The 13,343-nt window shown below is 43.2% G+C and overlaps 1 protein-coding gene across 8 annotated transcripts in view; it reads right to left on the bottom strand.

Moving 5' to 3' along the window:
* Positions 1 to 13,343, bottom strand: part of Satb1 (SATB homeobox 1) — a 91,674-nt gene that overhangs the window by 16,269 nt on the left and 62,062 nt on the right. For all 8 annotated transcript variants that reach the window (XM_057751082.1, XM_057751081.1, XM_057751079.1 and 5 more), the window contains exon 9: positions 12,667 to 12,822. In XM_057751082.1, the coding sequence (XP_057607065.1) occupies positions 12,667 to 12,822 (156 nt within the window). The remainder of the gene's footprint in view (positions 1 to 12,666; positions 12,823 to 13,343) is intronic.

The raw sequence follows: 13,343 nt of genomic DNA, 5'->3' as shown, positions 1-13,343 counted from the left end.
GGTAAAGCTCATGGAAGCCTTTTCACAGGAAGGTTTTTACATGTTTGAAATAAAATACACAAGATTACAAAGAAAACCAATTATACTGATATATATAATTGGTTTATGGATAACTTAGACAGGGCGGTGGGAATGGACTGGACTAAGCCAATCTATCAAAAATTTCTGACTTAGTAAAAGGTAGGTGTGTGTGTGTGTGTGTGTGTGTGTGTATGTGTGTGTGTGTGTTTAAACTAGCACACGAAACTCCGATCTAGAGCAACAGATTCCTAGCAATGAGCCAGAAAAACAACATTTCCAGAGTTCTGTCAAGACAGGATGTGCTATGAAGATGGGTTTTTGCTGGTGGTAAATTTGTATTACAAATATTGCCAGGATTTGTTGCTGGTGCTGATAACTGAATGAAACATCAACGTCCAGTTAGAGGTCACACTTCTTCTCATCCAAGTTAGCTGTCCTCTTAGGAAAAGCTCAATACAAGTTAAGAACCCCTGACCTTAAGTGTACATTGGTACACATACATATACCAAATATATACTCACATACTTCAAAATATTTTTATAACTAATCTAGATAGGATTCAGCCAATTAGATGAGATCGGATGCTTTCAGGGTGGAGTGGCTATAGACAGATTCAGCGAATTAGAAAAACTTGTTATCTGTGAATTTGTAAAATAAAATTCCTTCCTCCCACTCCCAAGGACCATGTTTCTGAAGAAGTAAGCAGAGTTAAACAGTTACTCCTAGTAACTACACCCTGAGATGCTCGGCTTCAGTGCTGTACCTTTGAGTACGTATAAGTCTGTGTGGGGGGCGGGGGCAGGAAGGATAATATGGTTCTCCCTAAACAATTCTCAGGTCAGTCCAACGGGAGAGAATTTTTACCAGATTCACATATTCAGTTCGATTGAAGGTCACGACTAAAACATGTCTATGCCTTAAGAACCGTCAATGGAAAACTGCACTAATGTACACAGAGCACACTATTTTCCTGGTCATGTCACCAACCTGGAGAATCAGTTTACACACTCCGAATGTAAAATCGCATCCTAATCTGCTTAGCTTCATACCTTAATCTGAGCAACTCTCTAAGGGTACACCAGGCTCGGGAGCATCCTTTGAGAACTGCCGGCCTGCCGGGGGAAGTGCGGAAGCAGGGCTTTACACAGAAGGGAAGAGAACAGGATAGACACAGGTTAGGCAGCACAGGGCTGGATCAAAGGCATGGATGCCAGGGTGGACAGGGTAGTTAGGGAGGAGAAGCTGCCTATCAAAGGGGACACTGGATTTGCTCGGTCAGCATTAAGGGAGACTATTGCTGGGGCAGACAACTAGTCCAGTAGAAAAGGGGAGGAAGTGGGGCAGAGGGTAGGAAACCACAGAGCACACAGTCGTCATCCACAATGACCAGCGTAAAGTCTACCCGACAACAGAAACAAACTCTGGCTGGAAAGTCAGTTTGATGGATAAGGTTTTGGGCTTTATGATTAACCAGGGTCCAAGTTACTTAGTTTCTTTACTCAAAATTACTAAAATAAAATTATTCTGCATTAGGCTATTACCCTTCCCCCAATCTCCAAACACAGAAACAAAAAATTAATTGCCAGCCAGGAAGAAAGAAGGCAATTTAGGCAGTAACAGCTTGGTGTGGACTACACTGGATTTCCTAGGAGCATTTGTTTGTGGGTCTAGAGTTTACATACAGCCTTTAGTTCCCTGACTTTCCTGAAAGTAATTGAATTTTTACCTAATCTGCATTCCATTTAGAGCACCAAACACCAGTGAAGCCAAGTTGCACCCAAGACAAGGAGCACTCTTGCTGGTGCTGGACACTTCTTAGCATGCACCCATGCTCCACGTTCGAGATCATGCACCTCCAAATGTGGGTGCACAGTCTCCTCTTAAAGGAGCTGTCTCCCATGTTCCTTTTTAATTTGTTTTCTCTTTTCCTAGCCTCTCCCAAACCTGTGGTTTTTCAAGCATCCTGGACTTTCCGCGATGCTCTGATTCTGGCAATCACTGTTCCTGCACCCATGAAGCCAAGCCCATTCTTCAACTGAGTCCAACTGTTCTTCTCTGTCCGGATGGACCCTGACAAGCTGCTGCATAAAGGGGGGGAGGGGGCTTACCCTCATCCCTAACAAGTCTCAGATGAAGATGCCACCAAAACAGCACTTACCTGCAAAACAAAGCCTTCCCATTACTTGACCCCTTAGCGTTTCTGTGATTTATTCTTGTTAAACCCTCTATGGGCAGTATTATCCATTAAAACAGCGTCTCGTTCACACTGAATGCCTGTCTCAGTCTCAGATACACAGAACTGGTTCTACACTGGACATTAAACGTAATGTTCCTCAAGCTGTTTAACTTCCTGAAGAAGTTCAGAGCCTCAGATGCGAAACGACTTGTTTGGAAACATGCAGCACATTTATTTATAGGGCAACTGGGCCACAGCTCTTCAAGACTCAAGGTTTCCTCTGAAAGATGAAGTTCATGTTTCAGGTGTTTCACCAATCAGCTATGCATCTGCCAGTAGATACCGTACCCTTTCCCCATCAGAAGAGTTAATCAGAGACGGTGCTCTAATTCCTTCAGCTTAGAAGCCAAGTGTGAGCTACACTGTCATGATATCAAAAGAGGGAGTTAAGTCCAAAGGAAGGTGAAGAGAGCACTGGGGGAACCTAATTTCTTGATGGGTGCTCATGTGGGTCTGATGCCCTAAAGCAATGCACCCCAGCAGGGCTTAGGATGGTAGACTGAGTCAGAGCAGCATGAAGACTGTCACGGCCACCAAATCTGTAGCTTGGTTTTTGTTAGTGTTTGTTTTGAGACAGGATTTCTCTGTGTAGTTCTGGCTGTTCTGGAACCCGCTCTGCAGAGCAGCCAAGGCTGGCCTTGAACTCACAGATCTGCCTGCCTCTGCTCCCGCATGCTACCACTGCCTGGCTATCTGTGCCCTGTTAACACACACATGGAAACTACTCTTATATCAAACAGAACCCAGTAAGATCACAAAATAAACTAATATATTTTCCTTAAAGAGTGGGATCTGGTAGCCTAATACGATGAGAAAAGCTATTCTTCCCTTATAATCAGAATTCTGAATATTCCCAAACTTGCACACTACTGGTTCCTAACTGCATCTGTCAGCTCTGAGTCTGTCCTTCCGGTTCCGTTTTGTATCAACAAGTGTTCTAAGCACAAAGAGAGTTCAGCACACTGGTCAAGTCTGCAAACGTGAGAAACAGGGGAGGAGATTTCACAGCGGAGTAAGATCTTTTATTTGCAAAGAGCTACTGTAAGGTTCCACTGAACGGAGACCCTGCCGGGGACTGTGAGAGGTGTAGCAGTTGTGTGAAGACTTCTGGGTTATCACAGACGGTATCGATGAGGGGCCGAGTTTCATTCTCCCCAACTTTGATTCAGTACCTAGGTCTTCTGGGGACCTGAAATTACAGGTAGACTGCAGCAGGGCTGAGTTCATTCACTGACTGGAAGAGGAACTCTTGCGCCAAGAAGGATTCTGAGTGACATCTAGACTTAGGAGGACAGTGTTGTGATGGTAGGTGCATGGAAGATGGAGGCTGAATGCAATCTTCCATAACAACACCTTTGAAACGACAGGACAGACTGCAGAGCCAAAGACAAGAAAAACTAATGAATTTACAAAGACAGATGAAGGGTACACAAAGGAGGGAAAAGGCCCAAACTAACTGTGAATGAAGCCTCATAGGCAGACCCTACATGAGTGACTAACCTACCCTTTAGCATGACACTCAGGCCAAAAGAACATGGGGATCAGCAAGAAGTGTTAGGTTTCAGAGCTGGAGACACATCAGAGCAAACAGAAAATACCCAACAGCCAGGTTAGGATGGAAGATCGTTCCAGTGATCTAAGACAACTTCACAGAGGGAAGGAGCGATGCAGAGATGGGGAAAGACAGTGTTCGCAGACGGGGCCAGAGCCAGCGGAAACCCTGCTAATCGCAGCAAGCAGGAGAATGAAGATCGCATCCGATCTGGCGTGTGTTGTCCGTTTGGAAGGGAACCACAGTTGTGTCTGTGCTACTTGGGTTTCTTTCTACTCTCTGAGTGCCTCTCCACTCAGCTCTGACCTCTATGGAGCTTCTACACTTACAGGGGTTCTCCTGACCTGGTGGAAATTCTGGCTTGCCTGCACCTTCCTGCAGGGCTCTCTGGTGTTCTAATGCAGACACTACCATTTTCGAACTCTATATTTCAAAATAACTGCATGTTAACAAATATCGAGGAAAGACATTTCCTGGCTGAGCCCGTAATGTTTGGGAATTGTCTGATATCTGACCACAAAGGCTAGAGTGACAACTTACTAACTATAAAAACAACAATGAAAGCTATTTTTGGAAAACTACATTTGCTCAATCTTAGAAACTCATTCAAAATTTTCATTTAAAAAGGGTTAACTCTTTAAAAAGGCATAACGTCAAAGGACTATTCCATGCCCACAGAGCAAAAGAAGAAATATTTGAAAACACAGTGCCCAGATCCACTAGAGAGCACATTTTTTTCCCATTTAAGTTTTGGTCAAAGTGTAAAACTGGAATCTGATAAGGCTTTGATAAATAATCTGAAAAAAAAAACAAACTAGGTAACTTCTCCATCTTCCTAAACACTTAACTTCTTTGTATTGCATTTTATTTTTATTTAAGGACATTTTACACACATACATACCCCAACCCTTAGAAAAAAAGAAGGCTGAAATTTTAGTTACACCACATGTGGTTTTCATCTGTGAAAAATGAACAAGCTGTTTGTGGTTAAACTGTCTAATCGCCTGTTATCAATCTAGCGCTGCATTCAAGATTTACAGGGTACATCAGCTTCCGTGCCACATTAGCTGGGAGGGGGAGAAGAGGAGGAGGAGAGAGTTTATCCTGCGGAATAATATTTCCAATGCAGCCACACTCTCACTACATCTGGTTGTGCTGGTAGCGGCAGTTAAATTGAAATATTTCACAGCGTGTGTCAGAAACATGCAGAATGGTAATTATGACAGATCTGATTAAGCCCGAGTACCACAAGCTCCCTGGCCAGCGCTGGTTCTGCAGGTGTGACCTTGTGCGTGCCTGCGTGTGTAAATAAAATTAATTACAAGCGAGAGGGTGAAGGCTTCGGTGACATCACAAAGCGGAGGAACTCCCGAGGGGGAGACCTAATGGAATATTTTCCCTCAGTCTAATAATACAGTTCATATTGACTTGAGGTAATTAGTGGGATCATTAAAGCAGTTTTCCCGGCGTATTTGGCTGCCTGATCAGATTAGTGAAAATGTTCTTCAGAACAAGCCCTGTGTGGTCTGCCAGAGAGGAGGAAATAAAGAACAACAAAGCATATTTGGGAATGATAAGCAGTGCTGGACTTTGATGCCAGGAAAACGTCCCTCCTTCTCTCTGGAGTCTGCAGACCCAGTGTCTTGTCCACTCTGTTCCCTCTCCTTCTCTCTGGAGTCTGCAGACCCAGTGTCTTGTCCACTCTGTTCCCTCTCGTGTATTCTTGCCCACATTCGGATTCTCTCCATTTCCTCTCTCCCTTTGCTACCTCAGACCACTCCATCACTAAAACCCATCCTCAGTTCCCCAACAAATCTCCCTTAAACAAGGCAATTTTAAAACCAGGGGAAAGTGTCTAAAGTGAGCGTTTTACTATTAGCTGACAATATGGGGCCACTGGGAAAGGCCACACACACATACATACATACACAAGCATAAAGAAGCACATGCAACAGGGAAAACTGTCACTTAAAGTCACCTGCTAAACGAAAGATTCCTCTTATGTAACACTGAACGTAGCCAATATTCCTATGTAAATGTCAAAATGGGCTTCATGTAGGACAAAGTTGGGCTGTCCCTTCTCTCCATTTGAACAGATCGCAAAGCCTCGTCAAGAAAAGGGCCATTTGTTTGAAAATACTCTACTGAGCACGCTCTACCTTGCTACTGGAGCACGCCAAGCGCTGTCACAGATGGCAGGCTCTGACAGTTCCCATCCGTAGTGTCGATATGCGACAGTTCAGCACAAGATCAGTGACATTCTGTCTCATTAGAACCACGCTAATTATCACAGCCAGTTCCAGGGAAACCATGTGTTGCGATGGTCAATTTGAAGGAGTCTGTGCATCAACAAACTGGTAATAAGGATCAGACACCTTATTATAGGACAGCATGCTGCCTATGATCTGATTTACGGAATCAGAGGCACTGGGGCGGCCGAGGAGGCTGGCAGTTTATGAAACAGTGTGTTTAAACCCAATTTCTGAAGTGTACTGCTTGAAAAGGGAACTGCTTGAAAACAACACAAAAGCAGCTGGAATTCTTAAATCAAAAAAAAAAATCAAGAGAATAGATTATTTTTTTATTAACCTATAATAGAAGCAGATTAAGACTTAGGGAGAAAAAGAACTTCATCAATTTGACAATAAGAAATCAACTCCATGAATGGTTTGGAGTTCATATTTTATAAGTTATTCAGCAGCCAATTATAGAAAGGTCTAGTCCTACCAATCTTTAAAACACAGACAGTACTTTTTAGTAGGTGATCTCTGATTTTGGGTCATTTTACCAAGCAAAATAATTGAATCCTATAAGATACTTGGAACAAGTTCTTTACAAACTGTTAAGCCCCGGAGGCAAGAGAGTAGGTGGGGCTGTCTTCTCTGGCCAGGCCTCTGCCCACCCACCTTTGCTGGTGGGAAAATCAGAAGCGTATTTTCCCTATTGTCATTCTGCATAAACTCACTTTTATTGCATGTGCATTTCATGAGGCCTTTATTTTCAGTCCTCATGTGGGTGAAAAGCTAACACTAAAATAAAACCTACATTCTTTATGTAAAACATAAAAGATGACTGAGACCCCGAGAAAAAGCTCACCTTTCCTTCGGGTCGCTCACTGAAAACATCACACCCGTATTACACTGTGTGCAGTTTAACTGGATGACATCAGGTTTGCAGAAGAATGCTCGTCCTGAGCTAACTTTCCCTCGCTTTTGTTGATAGTGTCCATCTTGAGGAGCTGACCTGACTGATGCCCAAATACCAAAGAGCTTCTGAGTCAGGACCCCCCTCCCCCCCAGGTTCTCCGACCACACTTTGTGGCATCTGCTACCATTTTAGGATAAAAGGTGGCCTGTGGCTAGAGAAGATTCTAAAAATATTCAAGCTTTGTAATGGGATAAACCACTGTTGCATGGCCACACACAGTGGCCGTTCTCACTTCCCCTCAAAGACCCTCTTTCCAGAGCTGCCCCAGTAGTCACAGAAGTCCTCTTCTCTGAATTATACCCAAAGTTTCTACAAGTGGGGAAACTGCGCTTAATGAATCGTGACTGTATTTGTAATCATTAAACCTACTATGCTTGTTGCAAAAGAAAGTAATATATTTATGACTTTCAGTTAATCAACTTCAGAAGACAAAAAGTGAGATTTTTAAATCATTTGAAAATACTAACAAGAGAGCCAAAGGTCTTTTGCTTGACTTCCGCAGGAACTGTTCTTAAGTGGTCAGATATCCCTTTATATAATGTTCTAGCCAAAAAATGGGCAAGCACACACTTTTCTTAATAATGCTGGACCTAGCCGGGCGGTGGTGGCGCACGCCTTTAATCCCAGCACTTGGGAGGCAGAGGCAGGCGGATCTCTGTGAGTTCGAGACCAGCCTGGTCTACAAGAGCTAGTTCCAGGACAGGCTCCAGAACCACAGAGAAACCCTGTCTCGAAAAACCAAAAAAAAAAAAAAAAATAAGGCTGGACCTGGAAGAACAAGACTTATGCTTAGCAAAGCATGTGCTTGTTTCAGAGCACAGAAAGCTAACTTTATTCAGAGCCACAAATTTAACCAGTCCTGAAAAACATTGCCTGGCATATGTGATGACTGCCATGCTGACAAGGGTGGTAGGTACGTAAAGCATCGATTCCAATAGGCTGGTTTAGTATTCAACTAGAACCGGACAGACAGATCACTGTTCTGGAAAAGTATAACAAATGTATTCTCAGTACTAACACCCATGACATTTCCAGCAGTTGTTGCCAACAACACTCTCAAGAGGAGACCAATGAACCAACCACTCCTTTCCAGTCAAGAATCTAGGACAGGGGCTTTGTCAAGCACATGCTAAACTTGACCTAGCTGGAGTGAGATGGGAGCTGCAGGGTTAGGTATGCCCTGTGCCTCTTCCTCCTTGGTTCTCATCAATCCTTCTCTTGCCCTTCTTCCTTCAGACAAGCAGACCCCAAGAAACCTGAGCTGCCCATGACCAGGGTGTGGCTCTACCCAGCTGGAAAGGAATACTTCCCACCAAGGACCCTCCGCACATCTAAGAGATGGGCTCGGATGACACAGCACAGGGATCTCGCCGACTGCTCCTGAGAGATGTGGCCCCAGAAATAAGAGAAACTGTGGCTCGCATGCTTGCGGGGCTCCGAGTGCCTTAAATAAGAATCTGCATAGGTAAAATCGTGCCTTGGCAAAGTCTGTGACGGGAACATTCTGAAAGAATGAATTAGTACCCAGCCTCCACCCAGAGCAGCTCCGCCTGAACAACATAGAAACATCGAAGGTGGCTTCCCTAACATGCTAGGATACAGTGTAACAGCTTCCCTAGTTTATTTCTAGCTCTGCTACTATAAATTCTTTTACACACTACATTTTTAGCCCTAGTTCTAGCCCTCCTGATTTGTGACAGTTTGATTGTATTAGACATCTCAACTACAAGACAGAGTGATGGTTTTTTTTTTTTTTTTTTTTTGAAACCCAAGGAATACAGAAGACCCAAGTCCCTCTCATTCATACTACAGGCCTACATTTCACAGACAAAAGTGTCTGAAATTGTTAGAAGAAGAAACAAAAGTGTCTCTAAATTATCTGGTCCACTCTACAAGTCATAGTATTTTTAAATTAAAATCCTCTTTTTGTGTATTTAAAAAATAAAAATAAATTCTACTTATTAATCAAGCTCAAATCATGGTGGCCAGTCCTCTCCCTGTGGAGTTTGAAGAAGATCACGCTGCAAGCGTGTCTGGTCTGATGTAACTGCATAGCTCCCTGCCGCACCTAGGAATACCCTGAGCTGTGAAATAAACAGGAGGAACCATTTCCTGGCGAGGATGGAGACAGCAGAAGCCCCTGACTCTGCCCATGCAGCTGGGTCTGCAGGCTCCACTCCACAAACACAAAATCAATGTAAAAATTACATGGACAAGGCAAGGCCTTTGGCGCTGTTACGTCCCCTCGCTGGACACACACCTGAAGTCTCAGAGCTCTCCTGGGGTTTCTGTGGAATAAAATTAGAGTCTAACATCTGCCACTATTAAGGAGAAACTCCACTTCCATCTCCCACATGGAAACACCGAAGCCAACGAGCAGCAGCCGAGCCTTGACACGGTAATGGTTATTATCCAAATCAGCTATTTTTTTTTAAACAGTAAAATTAGCAAATCCTGCTTCCATAATAATTTGAGGGTTATCAGAGTAAATGTTTGATAAAATTCCAATTTGACTCACCTGGAAAAACTGCTGCTTATCTGAACATCCCGAAAAGAAAAAGTGCGTTCCTGTAGCCATTTGCATCAGGTTCAGGGAACATCATCTTTTGAGTATGTAGTAGCAGTTTTTCTAACCGAGCACAAAAGTAGCCTACCTTCAGTGCTCACCTGCATATTTCATTTAGACATTTCTTTTCGGGTTAAAACAATCTCATTTCTATTACTCATCAAAGAGTAGTCCTGGCTAAAAGGCAGAATCAACACAGGGAGGCTCTTTGTAGACAAAGCGCTCCGTGCACTCGGCACTGGAGAGCATGCTCTCCTTTCAGAATGGAAGGTATTCCAAATACATAAGTATAGGATAAACAAGTCACTCTTCCGCATGGAAAGGACTGAATCTCTTACTGAGCCCATTAGAAATGCTATCCGCTTGTGCATCTGTAAAGTAAAGGCTTAAATGAACACATTACATTTCATACACACCCCACCTGGAGAAACAGTATTTCCTTCTGAAGTGCCCTGATGAGAAGTAAACAATTATCTCAGAAGTTACAAAGTTCACCATGTAAAGGTCAGTGTTGAAGACTCTGCATTAGCTTTTCTGTTTCCTTTGAGAGCAGAAGAACAAAGCCTAAATTCAGCAGCCGCCCTTGTTGGCCAGATGTCCTGTTATGACACAGACAGTCTCCGGACTTCCATTCCTAAGGAGCCCCTGCATTCTGCAAGTGTCTTCACAAAGAGGGCAGTGTAACATCTAAACTGAGTAACCAAGAAGAATTACAAAATGTTGTTGGAAGTAGAAGACATTAGTGACCAGAATACCCATTCAAGGGAAGAGAGTCACATGGTCCCTTGACTGCAGCCTCTACCTGGCTCCCTGAAGTTTCTTCAGCCACTGATAGGAAGAGTGGAAGTCTGGGGTATTCTTGAGACACTGCAAGACGGGAGACACTTAGAAGCTGTTCACCGCCATTGCGGAAATGTACACTTGAGGCAACAATGATTAAGACGCTTAAAAACACCATAGCACACCAAACAGACTCAAGGAGCCCAAGCGGTTCCTAAATCAGCAACTCAGCCCAAACATGGGAATCTCTACTGTCACTTAACCAGGAGTCAAGCCACAGGTGGCAGGCACTTAGCAAAGGCAACTGGGAGGGGTGGAGCTAGCACATGCAGGTAAATGACAGGTGACAAAGAACATGAGAAGCACGGAAAAGCTTTAATATTAATTTTTGTTTGTTTTGTTTCATGGCTGACCTGACTATAATAATGTGCATCTAGCTCCTCCATTTTGGAGATTCGGAGAAAGTGCTTGGCCTTTGTAGGAAGACAGTTTATTATGTAATTGGACAGGCCAGGGTAGGGTGGGGGATGCAGGATCAGAAAGAAAGGCAAAATAATATGTATTTAAATAAGAGATCCTCATCATAATTAGACTAAGTAGTCAAAACAAGAATGTGCAGGGTGGGTGGGGTGGAGTGAGACAGGACATTTCTCCGTAAAGCGTAGTCTTGGCATGTAAATGAAGACATCTGAAGGAACACACAGGTTTGAAGCAGTTCTAACATTCTATCATAATTAGAAACATTTCAAGAGCCCTGTAATTTCCAATCAAAATTACAGTAATTTCCGATATGCAAGCCATGATTCATGACAGAATTTTACATTCCACGAGAGATGACGGTGGCCTGATGCGTGACACGCTGGGTACAGCGCTAACATAAACAACTCCGTTTAATGTTTAAACAGTACTTGATGTTTAGAATCTCACAATAAAAGAAACATATTATTGTAGAAATTATCACTTTGACAGTGATTGAAGGGTAAGGCAGGCATGCGGCCTATAAAGCTATAATTTTTTACAGTCCACAGCTTGAGTTTAATCATTTTTATATAACATTTCCAAGATATCCCTTAAGTATTCATCCGGCCTACAACTTAAACAGGAGCAACATGTTTCTGAAGTAAAACCTCAATTAAGAACCATTATTAATGCAGACCAAGTAAAAGTTTAGGAAAAGCCAAAAAATATTATGCTATAAATTTCTTGTTGTGAGTACTCCCAGGATTGTGTATTCTATCACAAATCAACATCGTCAGGATGGTAAATAAAAGGTCATCTAACGATTATGAAAAGAGAACTGTGTGATATTTCAAGTTACTGATAAAAATTTAATCTGGGCTGGAGAGATGGCTCAGAGGTTAAGAGCATTGCCTACTCTTCCAAAGGTCATGAGTTCAATTCCCAGCAACCACATGGTGGCTCACAACCATCTGTAATGAGGTTTGGTGCCCTCTTCTGGCCTGCAGACACACACACAGACAGAATAATGTACACACAATAAATAAATATTAAAAAAAAATATTTCAAGTTACTAAAATCTTGCCCAAGCCTTTGTGTCCTACCACAGTGTTACCAAGTCCTTTTGTGAAAGGGAAGAGAATCTTGTATTCTAAGCTTCTGAAACCTATTCATGGCTCTGGTAAACGGCTCACAGACAACTGTGAGTCTATTCTAAAGGGGACTCTAGTAAACAGTTACCAACATAGCAGAGTCTGATTTAAACAAGAGATCTGGTAATGGGCTCTATGATCTAGCTATTGCTTTTAAATTTGCTTTGAGGAGGTCTGGGACTTCCAGTTTAACTCTATGAAGTCATCAGAGTTGGCCAAGTTTTCTGAGTGTAGTGTAGTTCAATCTGTCTTCTGTACAACTACAGAAAAACGGAAATCACTACTATGCACGAATGTACGTGGTTGTTTTAAAAGCTCCTGCACCACGGTAGGTAGACTAGCGCAAAGGAAGCTGGATGATTCTTTTAGACTAAAACTGAGGGGATCTGAGGAATAATGAGACAACAATAATGCACATGTTCTCTTATGAAGCAGCCTAGTAAGCTGCACCCATGTCAGTCCACTTCTGCACAACTATCAACCACCTCAGAGCCCCCTGAGAAACCCTAGGTCTAGGAGCAGCTGCTGGGGCCCCACCACCGCCACCCCAACACTGCTGCTCAACAGAGTTCTCTACACAGTCCTGGAGGTCACAACCTCCTGGACATGCCAGCCCACACTGAATACAGACGTCTTTCGTAGACTGTGGCACAGGCATGGCAGATCAACACTAATGCCTGATAGTGGTACTGACCTGGCTTTTTGTGGCAGCAACCTTTGCAAAGAGTGCTTGGGACACTTTAGCACGCTTCATTTCCTGCTGAATCTCGTCATAAATGGAGGCATTGATGTTCATAGTATTGTTCTCTGGTTTCCCATTCCTCTCAGTGGCGAGAGTCGCTGTTTTCACCTACAAAACATTTTGAACATGGCTGTCATTTTTCATTAGCCAAATTGATTCAAAGCTTTTCAGGCTGGGCATCCAAGCTGGGCACCGTGACTCCTTTTATGATCAAGGTGATCAACAGTGCGGTCATTCAACATTAGTTATTGCCCTGAGATCAGATTGCTTAAGTTAAGGACGTCACACTGTCACAGGTGATTGCATCTGTAATGTGATGGCAACTGCCAGATGACAGGAAAAATAATGCCATAAAGTAAGTTTTCTGGAAAAGAGAGGAGCTTCAAGGACTTGAAAACGCTGAACTGTCTCCCAATTGCCTCCCATTTCAGCCCCTAACAACGGAAATCCACAATTAGAACCATAATGTACAGTGTTGTCTTCGCTGGGTGCCCAGGGCTAATAGACAGTTACCTCCCCGATAGCTGTGAGATGCCATGGCCTTTCTCACTTCAGACTTTTAAAAAATGCCTTTCTCTCTTATGTTTCATTTTAAAATCTTCCATAACAAAGCCATTTCCAGAACTGCA

The sequence above is a fragment of the Chionomys nivalis genome, chromosome 19, assembly GCF_950005125.1.
Source record: "Chionomys nivalis chromosome 19, mChiNiv1.1, whole genome shotgun sequence".
Classification (NCBI taxonomy): Eukaryota; Metazoa; Chordata; class Mammalia; order Rodentia; family Cricetidae; genus Chionomys; species Chionomys nivalis.
Note: the sequence above shows the minus strand (reverse complement) of the source record. Positions and strands in the feature narration are given on the sequence as shown.